Source organism: Nomascus leucogenys, chromosome 22a (genome assembly GCF_006542625.1).
Source record: "Nomascus leucogenys isolate Asia chromosome 22a, Asia_NLE_v1, whole genome shotgun sequence".
Taxonomy (NCBI): domain Eukaryota; kingdom Metazoa; phylum Chordata; class Mammalia; order Primates; family Hylobatidae; genus Nomascus; species Nomascus leucogenys.
Window position 1 is genome coordinate 24,387,237 of NC_044402.1, and position 14,256 is coordinate 24,401,492.

Sequence of the window (14,256 nt, forward strand, 5' to 3'; positions counted from 1 at the left end):
GTTTATGATTCTCTGTTTTATAATTCAATTTAGGCTTTTTTTTCCACTTCACCTGGAACTTTGCTGCTCATACAGACCAAGTATGAATTTAGTAGGCCTCCTATCTATTTCACGTCTAGGAACACCATGGTTAACTAGCTAACACCATAGGTCCCTGTGTGTCAGACTATGCTGATTGCTGCTTTGACTCTGCTGGGCATTACAATAACTACATCCACTTTGCCTTTGTTACCTGAGTGCTGACCCTTGGCCCCTGTCATCCTGAGATCCAATTACTCTCACTCTATTTACATTTTCCAACTGAATGGCTGTGGTTCCCTCTGTAAGGTCTATCCTACAGAGAAGAGTAATCATGGAGCTCTTCCAGGATGCTAGGACTCCCCTTATGAATTTATTTCTCAAAGTATTGGTGAAAAGTATGTCTTCTGGACCCACCCAGTGTGTTAAATAGGTCTTAAATGACAAATCCACTCTAACATTTTAATCTCCCTAACCCTCTGAATCCATTCCTCTATATTAAATTAAGAGAGATCAGTCATCTCCAACTCACTCTTGGTGGGCCACTTTTTGACCCATGTTTCAGCAACCAACCAAACTGTTAGAGCCCTTTCTAACTCTCCGAGTTAGAAATAATGTAATATTTCTGTAATATTAAATGCAGAATCTCTACTTAGTGAGCCCATATCTATACATTCAGCCTGATTCAACTTTGTTTCTTCTACTATTCTCCCACACTCTTAATATTCATTCCCATATATGTTCCCCAGACTTCTCCTTATATAAATCAGAAAACTCAAGTAGTTCTTTTGGAGTGTAGTGCACCTTCTCATGGGTCATACTTTATAACTCAAAGTAGGTCCTTCAGGGATGGCAGGGGTAGATTAGATCCTGAGGAGAACCAGCACTGTCTTGCATAGCAACTGCCTCAGAGGAAGCCATTACTACTTCCTCAGGGTTAACTACCTCAGACTGAGGTAGAAATACTGAAACCACTGTGGGTGGGAAGGCTGCTACCACCAGAGGTGGGGAGACCTATGCTATTCAGGGTGCGGAGGCCACTTTCACTGGGATTGGGAAGGTTACTTTTGCTGGGGATGGAGAAACCTCTTCCACTGGCAAAGACGACGCATCAGAATTTAGGGTCTCAATGTCTGTAGCTTCATCAGGCTCTTCCTACATATCCCCATCCCATCTTACAGGATCCCACTTTTTCTCAACCAATGCCATCACTTTAACAGTAGATACCACGTGAGGCTGGGAGTTCAACTTGCTTTGTAATTCAGCCAATCGCACAATGAGATCCTGGGTTTGATTTTCAGCAATTTTAGCCCTGTGGCTACAGGAGTTAATGATTTTTCAGGGCACAACTACAAGTTTTTAAGTCAGTTATACAGTGCGTGAGCTGGAAATTTGAATCCTGAACCCCTCCTTTTCTTTTACCACTTGGTCCTACATTAGAAGCAACAAACCAATGTCATTATATTCCTTATTTTCCGTTTTCCAGAAATGTTCAAAAGTGTCATATACAGAGTTACTTAGCTCTTTGCTTCTTATAAGCATTAGTTAGGAGTATTCAATGCAGATATTTTATGTATCTCTAGAAACAGTTCACTCCATGGACTATCAGTACTTTCTGTTCCTCTAGAACCACTCTCAGTACCAAAATATTTTAATGGTCAGAGTTCTCCAGGGAAAGAGAACCACTGGAGATTACACACACAAACACACACACGCACCCACACACACATTGGGAATTGGCTCACATGATGGAGGCCAAGAAGTCCCATGATCTGCCTTTTACGTCTGGAGAACCAGAAAAGCCAATAGTGTATATAGTCCCCACTTTTCTATGGGTTTTCCAAGACCCCCAGTGGCTGCCTGAAACTACAGAGTACCAAACCCTATATACACTATTTTTTCCTATATATACATATTATAAAGCTTAATTTATAAATTAGGCACAGCAAGAGATTAACCACAATAACATAAAATAGAACAATGATAACAATATACCATAATAAAAGTTATGTGCTGTCTCTTACTTGCTCTCTCTAATGTTCTCAAATTATCATAGTATACTATACACTCACCTATCTTCTTCGTGTTATGATGTGAGATTATAAAATTTCTGATGAAATTTCCATAAATAATTCATATATTATGAATTATAATTCATAATTATAATATAATTCATATATTATGATCAGGTGGATCATCTGAGGTCAGGAGTTTGAAACCAGCCTGGCCAACAATGGTGAAACCCTGTCTCTACCAAAACTACAAAAATTAGCTGGGCGTGGTGGTGTGAGTCTGTAATCCCAGCTACTCGGAAAGCTGAGGCAGGAGAATAGCTTGAACCCATGAGGCAGAGGCTGAGGTAAGCCGAGATTGCACTACTGCATGCCAGTCTGGATGACAGAGCAAGAGTCTGTCTCAAAAAAAAAAAAAAAAAAAGAAGAAGAAAAGAAAAAAATGATTAGTAAGCTCGAGGCATCTTTATTCTTCCATTTTGTATCCTCCCAAAGTGCCCAATACATACTGAGCATACATACATACAAAGTGCCCAATATACACTGAGCATACCATACATACATACATACAAAGTGCCCAATACATACTGAGCATTAGGGCCTAAATATGCCTCAAAACTAGTTTTGTTTTTTTTCTTTCTTCACTATTTAAGAAAATGGAGTTTGATGGGAAGTCACGAGATTTTAGTTTAAGCCAATTTCCACAATCTTTTTAGACTCTTTCTTGGCATTGTTGCTAAAATAGTCATTTGGACAGTAAAATATTTAAATGTTTGGACATAGAAGGTTTGCTGTCATTTTGTTGATGGTATAGCAAAATTTATACATTGATTTTTTTTTCCCTTTTCTTCTCGTTTTACAGTTATCTAGTGTTTAGGCTGCATATTAAAAGAATGACGCAACATTTTATCTCCCAATATAAATCATTTTGAAGTTAAAAAAACACACAAACATTCATTACAAGGAGAGTACTAATATGTATCTATCTAAGTACATGGCTGCTACAAAGTATGAGATCACAAACAGCAAATCCTGTATAAATGTTTTATATAGTAGAAAGAGCTGTTAAAGTTAGAAACGTCATTCAAGCTGTAGGAGACCAAGAATACAAGTTCAGATAGAAACAATTTAAATATGATGCTAAATGTAATCTTACTTGGGAGAAGTTTTCTCTCACAAATTTTCAGTTTTGTGAATTAAAGGGCTGCAGCTTCCAAGTATTCAGTCCTACAATTTTGATACAAGAACAGAAAATATTTCTTTCCGAAACTAAACTGGATGGCACACATATGTTGCAATGAAGGCATATAACAGCTATTGAGGGACTGGAAAACCAATATATTGGAATGGAATCCATGATGGCTAGATGCCAGACACACAAGCAATCTAAGTTCCTGGGTAAATATTAACCAAGTGCTTAGGTCTTTTTGCAATCTAGGTGTAAAGAGAGAAGCCAACTCAGAGCCTCCAGGGAGTCTGATGATCTTAAAGAGGCCAAGACTAGGTTTTCTGCCATTTTAATCCAGTAACTACAATCCATTATTTCACAGATTAATTCTGTGAAGAGCAAACCTCGTAGCTTCTCTTCCCTGTCCTGTCTGCAGTGGTTTTAACTTTAATTGATGGCAAAACTACTCAACCATTTAGTGAAGAATACCAAGTAGGAGGGAGGAAAACTAGGTGGAAGGTGAGGGATTCCATGTGCAAAGCGTTTGGGAGTATGTATATAGAGAGGTAACAAGAAGTCCTCTCAATATATAGTAAAACTTACCAGGAATGGTATTGTTTAGTGTAACTTTTCGGGCTGCCACCTGAATATTAAATGAATTACAAATGTTGATAGAATCATAACTTTATATACCAAGAACACTGATTTCCTGTGATTTTTTTCTTTAAGTGTCCCAGACCATGCAGCTGTGCAGGAAACTGGGAAGCAACTGTTAAGAGGGGAATGGACTTGGCGTGAAAAGAAATGTCAAGGTTCATAGATATTCTCTACACCCATTCACAATCTCCCATTTTCTGAGTATTCGAGGCCTCTGGTTTCTCTAATCTCTTTCTTCAAGTCTTGGCAGGACGCATTTTTTTTCCTTTGGTAAGACGCCTTTGATATTCTTCAAATCTGGTTTCACCAGCACAGAACTTTGACATTTCGTTTTGCTTTGTCTCTGGAAGACAAACTCCCTCACTCATCCACGCGACATTTCAAGTCCCTCAAAATTCCCAGGGACAAGAAAATTACGTACTGTGAATTCTGCCTTCCAAACAGCATTCTCTGTTCTGCTTGCAATGTCGATATAAAGGCAGGATTAGCTTCGGCAGAATAGGTCAAAAGCTTATTGAATTGCACTTACTGAATTGCACATGGAACACAGCCGGCTTGCTCTCTTATAGCAAGAGGCCATGCGAGTTGGTGGGTCAAGGGCATGCATTTCAATGTGATCAGTCACTATACGTTGCCCAGGTGGAGTCGCAGTATTTTGGCAACATTTTTAAAAACCAGGGAAAGTTACTGTGCTGTTACAATCCAAAGGCTGGCGGGGCTTTCTTCCCCCCTCCCCCGCATTTCCACTAGCGTGATAAATTATTTAAAGTACGTGGGCCAGTAGAGGACTAACCTCTGGGTAACTTAAGCCTAGTCTTCGCAGCGTACCCAGTGTGGAAACAAACGAATCAGTTACTAATTTTGGAATGTTAAAAGTAGGCCCCGATCGGCTTTTACTCCCTCTGGGAAATCCTACACAATTCTGCGCGCGAAAGACCCACCCTCGGTGAGGCGGTAAGGCGCGAACGCCGCGAAGCTCACAGTCAAAGCCCCGCTGACAAATCAAGAGATGACTCCGCATTTAAAACCTTCCCGAATAGGAACGCGCCAGAGGCCGGAAGCCCCGCCACGTGACCAGTCCTCCTCCGCGGCCATTCCTAGCGAGGCAGTAGGCACCGCCTGTCACATTTCCTACCTCCTAAAGCGCGGGACCAGGCGGAAACGTGCGACAGGAGGCGGTCCCACCTAGCTTTGGACTGGAGGGTCAGTAGAACTCCCGGCTTTTCCAGCAACGCTTTGCAAGTACTTCACCGCAAAGAACTGCCGCAGACTTCCGCCTGGGTGCCAACCACGTGATCACGCGAGCGTTGGAGAGGCGTAGGTCCGATTTCACTACTTCACTCCTCGGGCTCCGCCAGTCCAGCACCCGCCACGGCGCGTGACAACGCGGCTCGCCGGCGGCCTCCGCCCCGGCGCGCCTGCGCACGCGGCTCTCGCGGTGTCTCGCGCTCAGCCCCGCCCACCTGTGCCCCCGCCCTTTCCGCCCCCCCTCCCCCTTCACCCTGTCTCTCGGCGGCGGCAGCGGCGGCGGCGGCTCGCGCAGCTTGTTGGCTCGCTATATAAAGGAGAGAAGCGGGCGGACCGGACGGCTGGAGCTGCAGCCGGTGGCGGCAGCGGCGGCGCAGGGAGCGGCGACCGGTGGTGGTTTCCCTCCTTGGCGCGGGGTGGGGAGCGGGCAACGCCCCCCGGACCCCTGAAGGGTCGTGGCTGTTTTTTTTTTTTTTAAAGGCGATTCTCGAGGTTTTTAGCTGCGGGAGGAGTGCCCCCCTCCTCCTCCTCTCTCCGCTCTCCCCTACTCCTTGAGGATTGATTTTGTTTAAAATTTTTTCCCCAATCTTGCGGTGATTTGGGTCACCCTCCGGGTGTTATAGTTTTTTTTTTTTTTTTGGTTTTGTTTTTATCTTGTTTTCTTGGGGTTGCCCCCTCTTGTTTGTGTTGTGTGTGGAAATGGCGAACTCGGCAAATACAAACACCGTGGTAAGGACGTGGTTCGGTGGCCGGCGGGGGCTTCGTTCAGGCGGTAGCAACGGCCGGACCGGGCGGGGGCGGGGACGGCGGCGACTCCCGGCCTCGACTCTTCAGCCGCCCGCGCGGCCGCCGCCGCCGCCGCCGCTTCCCGCCTCGGGCGGATCGGGCCGGAGCGCCGGGCGCCGGGCGGCGGGCGCGGGGGGGCGCCGAGGGCTCGCGGCGCGGGGAGGGCGGGGGCGCCGGCGGGGCCTGGGGCCGCCGCGGGCCGGGCCGGGCCGCGGAGGCGGTTGGGCCCGGTCGGGCGCGCAGCCCCGGCTCCAGAACCCGGCCCCCGGGAGGGAGGGCGGGAGGGGAGCCGCCGCTTCCCCCCGAGGGGCCCGTCCGCGCTGGCTTGACGAGGGCACCCCGAGTGGCTACAGAACAAAAACCGTGTCTGGGGAATCGGGCGAACCCCTGAGACCCACCGTGATCCACTTTAATGCAGTGGAAGATTAATGGTTACTTTGGGGGTTACTTAGGTTGTTTCTGTGCTTTGGGAACCTTCTCTGGGGCCATTTTATGTTTTAAAAAAGGACGAAGGTTGGTTGAAAAGCACTTATCTCAGTTCCTTCCGAATGGGTAAAATGGCGAAGGGGAAGACCCCCATCGTATCTTCGACTAGCAGAAGCACCAAAACAAACAAAAAAAGCCTGCAGTGGTCCAAGTGTCCCCGCTTTCGCCTTGAAATTTACCTACTTCTTCCTGTTGGTCCCTTTTTGGTTACTTGCGATCACGTAGGTTTGCAAAAAGCAGTCACATAAATAACCTTTTCAGTCACCAACGCAATGTGATCACTAGTCCACCCAACTCTTATTTTTATGATGACAATAAAACACGTTTTTGCCCGGTCCCGAATGCTGCAGACCAGCCCGCGGCCGCCCGACACCGTACCGTTGGCGACTCGGGTCTATCCATCATGGCTGCGGCCGCTTACCCTGCTTTTCAGTCCCTGAGCCTTGTGGTCCTCCTCCCTTTGGCTGCCCTGTTTATATAGAGCCATTGCCGCTCTCTAATATAGACTCTGCCAGGATGGGAAGGTGCTTTTCAGGCCTACGTCACCGCCTCTCCATTTAAACACCAGATCCGGCTTTAAATAGTGAGAGCTGCTGAGAGCGGGGCTGGGAGGTGCGTGCTCCCGAGGCGAGAGCCAGGCGTGTGCAGAGCTCAATTTATTTCTAGGTCGTTTTTTCACGCTGTAATTTCGCACCCGTCGCGGGCTGCTTTCAGAGCCCCAAGTTTTGGTTTTGTTCCTAGCAGCAGCTAGGATTTGTCTTCTTTGTTTGCTAGGGGAAATATATCCGAATCGCTGTCCCTTTTTGTTTACAATTTTCAAAATTTATTATTTAAAACAAAGAGTTTTAGATCAGATGGTCTAGCCATTTTTCTTATGTGCATTATTTTTGGGAATTTAAAAAACTGCTTTCTACATTGAAAGTGTTAGCTGCAGAGGACTTGGTTTTGGTAGTGTTTTGTTCAAGTATTCAGGAAATATGTTAGAAATATAGCTCCTAATATTTCATTATGTTTTCCTATAGTAAATATAAAAGACACGAGGCTTTTCAGAGAAATAGATAAGTACCTAAAGCTTCAGTATAGGACCATTTATGTGTAGGAGAATCGTGAGTAGAGGGAAGAGACATACTGCAAACTAGATGAAAAAAAATCTAAGTATAAGTTTATTGCCTTGGATATTGACATGGGTATCCGGTATAAAAATTATTCCAATTTATTTTCAAGCATTGCATCAGGGAATTAACATTTTTGAAGGAAACCTTCTAACAAATCACTTAATAATGCCACTAGTGGCCCTCTGATTTACCAGTTCTTAAGTTTGAAATAACCTGTTTTTTAAAAATTAGGACAAACCTAAATTGTATTTCGTGAAAGAAACTTTGCCTCAGGTATTAGTGTAGAATTTTAAGTAATAATTTAGAAATTGCTTATTTCAAACACTATCTATGTGCCCACATACTTTTCAAAAATTAGTATCATGGCTTTTCAAATTGTGAACAATTCTGCTAAATTACTCTTTAGGCATATATTTTGTGAAGAATACACGTTTCCCTTCTTTCAACTATAGGGCTTACGAAGCCGTTAAGTGGTCAAGTTGTGAGTTCATTAAGGCAAAAAAATAAAATCTTAATGATTCATTAAGTAGAGAGTACTAGAAGAAAGCAGATTTATACCTATACATGTCTGGATCTCCAAGCAAAAGGTTTTTAGAGGTAACTGACTTCAGAAACGCCAAAACACCATCTAGTTTACTGAAAAGGATGCGCATTGTCGATTTGAGATTTATACTCCCAATTTAAACCCTCCTAATGCCTCGAGGAGTCATTATTGGTTAAAAAAAAAAAAAACACTTTATAGAGATACTTTCATAATTCAGTTAAGTCACTTTAGGCAAGATGATGTCCATAGTCAGATATACTTTCCTTATATGTAGAATTAGAATGTTAAAGTAGGGACTATAGAAATGTGCATTTTACAGATGAATAAACTTCAAGAGGCGGATTTGGCAAAATAAAGCAGGTTAGTGAGTGGAACAGTAAAGCAAGAACCCAGATACTTGAATTGGTTTTCTTGTAATGAGAAGGATTAAATAGTTTTTAATGGTTGAGGAGAATTGTACTGACAAACTCATTTGTATTTTGTTTATTTTCTGAAACAGGGTCTGGGCCTGTCACCCAGGCTAGAGGGCACTGGTGCAATCGTGGCTCACTGCACCCTCTCCCTCCTGGGCTCAGGCCATCCTCCCACCTCAGCCTCCCAAGTAGCTGGGACTACAGGCACGTGCGACCACTCCTGGCTAATTTTTTTGTAGAGATTGGGTTTCACCATGTTACCCAGGCTGGTCTTGAACTCTTGAGCTCAAGCGATCCTCTCAAAATGCTGGGATTACAGGTCATTGCACCTGGCCTCGTTATTTGTAGTTTTGACAAGGCAAGGACACATTTTCTTAGCAGTTCCCCTGTGATCACAGTGTTGCTGATAGAGATGGTAGTGAAACACATACTTCTGTTTGAAGTTTGCTTATGAGAACAAACACTTGGTTTTATTTGGTAGCCATTAACTTTAACCTTAAGCAAGATATGAAACACAAGTAATGAGAAAACGTCTAAAAAGCTTGTTAACCATAACTCTCTGATAATGGGTTGGATTTATAACCAGGCAACTCTAGTTTTGTCAAGGCAGCTCTAGTTTTGTCATCTGACACGACTTCCTTTTGTCTAACAGGTTAAAAATACGATGTGGGGGGAAAAAAATAGGATGTGGATTGGGCTAATTGTTCTCTTCCACCTTGTAGTTTTTAAAGAATATTTTATACTTTTTGAAAGTTCTTTCACATCTATTCTCATTTTGCTCATTTTACCATTCAACCTTCTAGAAGCCAGCTGCTTTACTTCCCGCTCCTCCAAGTAATATCAACGGTGCTAATTGTAATAATAATAGTAAACATTTAGAGTGTTCATGTTCATTATAATGTTTCATAGCATTACCTGGGCAGTAGTAGAGGAGAAATCCTGGGAAGGAAATCAGTATACCTTGTTCCTTGGGACCTTGAGACCTGTCATTGTGAGTGTATGAGTAGTTTAATGGTATAGCTTGAAAGTACAGACTGGGTCACACAACAGAAGTTAGGTGATTTTTAGACCTGAATGTTCATTAGGTTGCAGATTATTACCAGGCAGATGCCTCCCGGACATAAGATTCCCCAAAGTCTAAGATTTAGTGGTGAGGTGGTAAGACATACAACAGTTCAAACCAAGCATGGAATAGTAGAAGCCAGACATAAGCAACCCGTAAAGCTGTTATTGAGCATTACATTAGGTATTTTGACTACAACATAGGAAATTATAATTGGAAATTGTATGGACCTTGTAGTCATATGGATCTTCTGTTTATGAATTGCATTAATCTTAAAATTTTTATTAAAGTATGCAGTCATCAAATCCAGTTTATGGCAAATGATGGTGGTCGTATCTTTAAAGTCATATATAGATGGCAAAATGACTGTTATATTTGTTTTGAATTTGTGAAAACCTGTTATACATTATAACCTGTGAAAAAGTCTTTTTCAAGTCTTTTATTTTTGCTTTAAAGCCTAAATTATACAGATCTGTGATTGAAGATGTCATTAATGATGTGAGAGACATCTTTCTGGATGATGGAGTGGATGAACAAGTACTGATGGAACTAAAAACTGTGAGTTTGTCTTTTTTTTAAATATTCCTACTTTTCACCCCAAAAACATTTTCTTTAGCCAGAGATGAATCTGTAATTTTTCTATAGGATAAACGTGTAGTTGAGTGAAGTGTGCTGGTTTTAAATCCCAGTGCTACCATGCATTCTTCCTCTGACCTTAGGCAAGCTACATTTATATTTTAGTTTCCTTATATGTATAAGTTGGAAATTGGTAGTACTTACCTTATAGGTTTGTTTTGAGGATTAAATGGAATAACCGTATAAAATCTTAGCACAATGCCTGATAGTAGCATTAGCAGTTATTATTGGATAGTTAACATTCTACATTTTATGGTCTTATTACTTGACATGTCTGGAAGAATTTTCTTTCTTTCTTTTTTTTTTTTTTTTTTTGAGACTGAGTCGGGCTCTGTCACCCAGGCTGGAGTGCAGTGGCACAATCTGGACTTACTGCAACCTGTGCCTCCCAGGCTCAAACCATCCTCCCACCTCTGGGACTACAGGCACATGCCAGCATGCCTGGCTAATTTTTGTATTTTTGGTAGACATGGTTTTCACCAGGTTGTCAAGGCTGCTTTCCAACTCTTGGCTGCAAGTGATCCTCCCGCCTCGGCCTCCGAAAGTGATAGGATTATGGGCGTGAGCCACAGCGCCCAGCCTTAATCTTACCTTTTTTTAATGGTCTTAATGTACCTGTATTCTAAAGTGTGTTTTAAGTTGTAGGGATTAAGTGCTTGATAGAAGAATTTTAGGTTCCTGAAGTAGACCCTTTATGTAGGCCAAATGTTTTAAATATATTTTACATTGAGAGCTGGTTTTCTGTATTTTGGATTCAAGTGGAAATATTTAGATTATTTTTATTAGCAGTTGTGTTTTCCTTGCATTGCAATGACTCATGAAATTTGGAATATTTTTGCCCTGTTGATTAGAATAGTGGTTCTCAAAGTATAGTTCATGGAGTCCTGAGTTCTCCCCAAGGGTTCTTTCAAGGGGTCCACAAGGTTGACTGAATGCTCAAGTCTGGAAAATCATAGTTTGCCTGTCATTCTTTCAAGTAAAAGTTGTATTCTGTGAGAAAAGTGACCAGTTAAATTCACAACTCAAGTGCACAGGTGCTTTTCCTTGAGATAACTGTAAATAAGCAGCAGAAATGCTTTATGTATACTTCTCATTTCTGATGAACTGAATATTAAAAAGATGTGGACTCAATGTTGATATTAAGAAATTTGATTGATATTTCGTAATGAAGTGTGTTTACATTTGAAAGATCATATAATTCACTGAACTTGTATTTTCTGAATATCCAATGCATAATGTTGGAAAATTCATTCAAAATGCAAGATAAATTAATGGACTTTAAAAGTATGAAAAGTTCATAGTTACATGGTTTCATATTCTGCATTGTAACTAACTTTTAAGAAACTATCACTTAAAAGTACCTTTTCTTTTCCCAACTACTTAATTGTAGGAAGGCAGATTTTCTTTGTATACCTCAACCAAAACAAAGCAAAAACAGGGGCAGATATGAGAATCTAGCTCTTTTCCTTTGAGACATTTGTCATTCTCACTCAATTTTATTTACTAAAATATGGCTATTTTCAGAAAAATGTCATTTATGTTAACATAATGGATCCATTATTTCTAAACAAATTAGTAAACATTAAAAATTTGTTATAATTTCTATTAGTATAAATATAGGTGGATGTAATTCACATACAGAAAAGCTCTTTGAAGGTCTCAGTGATTTTTTTTTTTTTTTTTGAGACAGAGTTTTGCTCTGTCGTCCAGGCTGGAGTGTATTGGCGCTATCTTGGCTCACTGCAAGCCTCGCCTCCCGGGTTCATGCCATTCTCCTGCCTCAGCTTCCTGAGTAGCTGGGACTACAGGCGCCCGCCATGACGCCTGGCTAATTTTTTTGCATTTTTAATAGAGACGGGGTTTCACCATGTTAGCCAGGAGGATGGTTTCGATCTCCTGACCTTGTGATCCCCCCACCTCGGCCTCCCAAAGTGCTGGGATTACAGACGCGAGCCACCGCGCCCGGCCGGGTCTCAGTAATTTGATAAAGCGTCCTGAGATGAAAGAGTTTTAGAACTGCTGGTTTAGAAGTTGATTATTAGGCTCCTTTAAATCTATGTACAAATAAATAATCACAGTTAATAAATGTTAAGGAACATTTGTTGTGGTCTCATGTATCCATTCAACATAGGTGTGGAGGCTGCAATTTGGCAACCAGTTTATTTTACATAAAGCAAATCTCACCTTGATTGTGGTGATGAAGTAGGTCTTGGTGTATTTATTAATAGATACCTACAGGAAACTTCTCTAGAATTTTCAATAAGAATATTCCTGTGTGAGGAGTTTGAGACCAGCCTGGCCAACATGGTGAAACCCCATCTCTAGTACAAAAATTAGCTGGGCATGGTGGTGCCTGCCTGTAATCCCAGCTACTGGGGAGGCTGAGGCAGGAGAATGGCTTGAACCCAGGAGGCGGGGGTTGCAGTGAGCGGAGATCGTGCCACTACACTCCAGCCTGGGTGATAGAGCAAGACTCCGTCTCAAAAAAAAAAACAAAACCAAGAATATTCCTGTGTGAGGTAGGAAAAATATATAGGTGTGGAACAGATGAGCAAATATTTATTTACCTTGAGAAAAATTAAGGGTTACTAATAGTGAAGAGTAGGTATCTAAAAATACAAGTGTAAGAGTGCTAATTCCCAGACATGAGTTGGAAGAAGAACAATATAAATTGTTCAAGTAGCATGAAGTAACTGAGGGATGTGAATAATAAGAAAACAAGCTTCTTTTGATTCCTTAGTGTAACGTGGAATGAGTTTTTCGCAATTTATGTTATACTTTTATAATGATTGTCTTTGTAGTTTCGTGATCTTGTATAGAAGATGCAGCATTTTTAGGTGTAGAAAATCAGTTCTAAAGATGTTAGGTAATTTTCTTTAGGTCAAACTAGTGGTCAGTCTAGATTGTTATCTACTCTTGTTTTCACAGTGAAAATCTGGAGAATTTTTCCTGTCGTTAACAGTAGAATCGAGACATTCTCTCGAAGAGAATGAGCTATCTTTGAGACCAAATGTTTCCACCTCCATTTTTGTTATATATGACTTTTTTAGTACATATTTTATAGGTAACACACTGATTTTTAGTTTAATGGTTAGTTTTTAATGACAAAAAATGTGACCTACTCAACTTTGAATCTCCAGCTTCTACCACGATGTCTGGGCATATGTGGTTGGCATTCAGTAAGTATTTGATTGAATTGTTTGATAATAGATATGGCACCTGAATCTAACTGAACAAAATAGTGTAATATTCTTGTTGTTTTTAAATGGGCCATACTCTTCTATCTGGGTTGTATTGGAGTTAAAAATAAAACGGTTAGACTAAAACGAGTTTGTTATTTTAATTCTCTGCACTGAATTTCTTCAGGATCTCATTAGAATTTCTAGAATATGCCCTAGATTTAACAGCTGGATAGCCAGCATTGTCCAATAGAACTTTCTGCAGTGATGAAAATGTTCTATATCTGTGCTCTTCAGTATGGTAGCCACTAGCCACATGTGCTTATTGAGCACTCAAAATGTGGTTGGTGGGACTGAGGAACTGAATTTTTATTAATCTAAACTTAAATCACTACATATGGCTAGTTGCTGCCATATTGGACTGCTCAGGTTTAGACATTCTTGCTTAATAAAACGAACTTTAATTTCATATTTTATGGTTTCGAAAGCCTGTCATTAGCTCTAGCCCCTCTCCCTAGTTTTTCGGTCCATTTTACAAACTTATCAAAAGCTTTTATAAGGCTGTAAAGGAGGCAGTGGTGAATTAGATTGAGAACAAAGATGAATGATGAGAATGCATGTAATTTGAGGGTTAATGAGGTAAGCAGAAAGGGAGATGATAAGAATATTTCAACCCAATCTTTGAGGTTATCTCTTGAAACACTGTGGTCCTACTTTAATGTGTAAATTGTGAGAGGTAGAAAAAAACACAATAAAATACAGCCCTGGTTTTCAGTAAATCTATATTTGAATATAAATGTGTTTTGGATTGGTGAGTGTCTATGGGTGGGAATGACACTGTAGAAATTCTCTTCAAAGTGAATGATAAAATCAACCTGATTTCTAGATTTTCCAGCTTACCTATGTCCAAATGTCAAGTACTGTGGGAGAT

The 14,256-nt window shown here is 41.3% G+C and overlaps 1 protein-coding gene across 1 annotated transcript in view; it reads left to right on the forward strand.

The window, feature by feature from the left end:
- Positions 1 to 5,358: 5,358 nt before the first annotated feature.
- GTF2A1 (general transcription factor IIA subunit 1) overlaps positions 5,359 to 14,256 on the forward strand; it is a 45,836-nt gene continuing 36,938 nt past the window's right edge. Inside the window, exons 1-2 of the mRNA XM_003260835.3 lie at positions 5,359 to 5,832; positions 9,967 to 10,068. Coding sequence (XP_003260883.2) covers positions 5,803 to 5,832; positions 9,967 to 10,068 — 132 coding nt within the window. The 5' untranslated portion in view covers positions 5,359 to 5,802. The remainder of the gene's footprint in view (positions 5,833 to 9,966; positions 10,069 to 14,256) is intronic.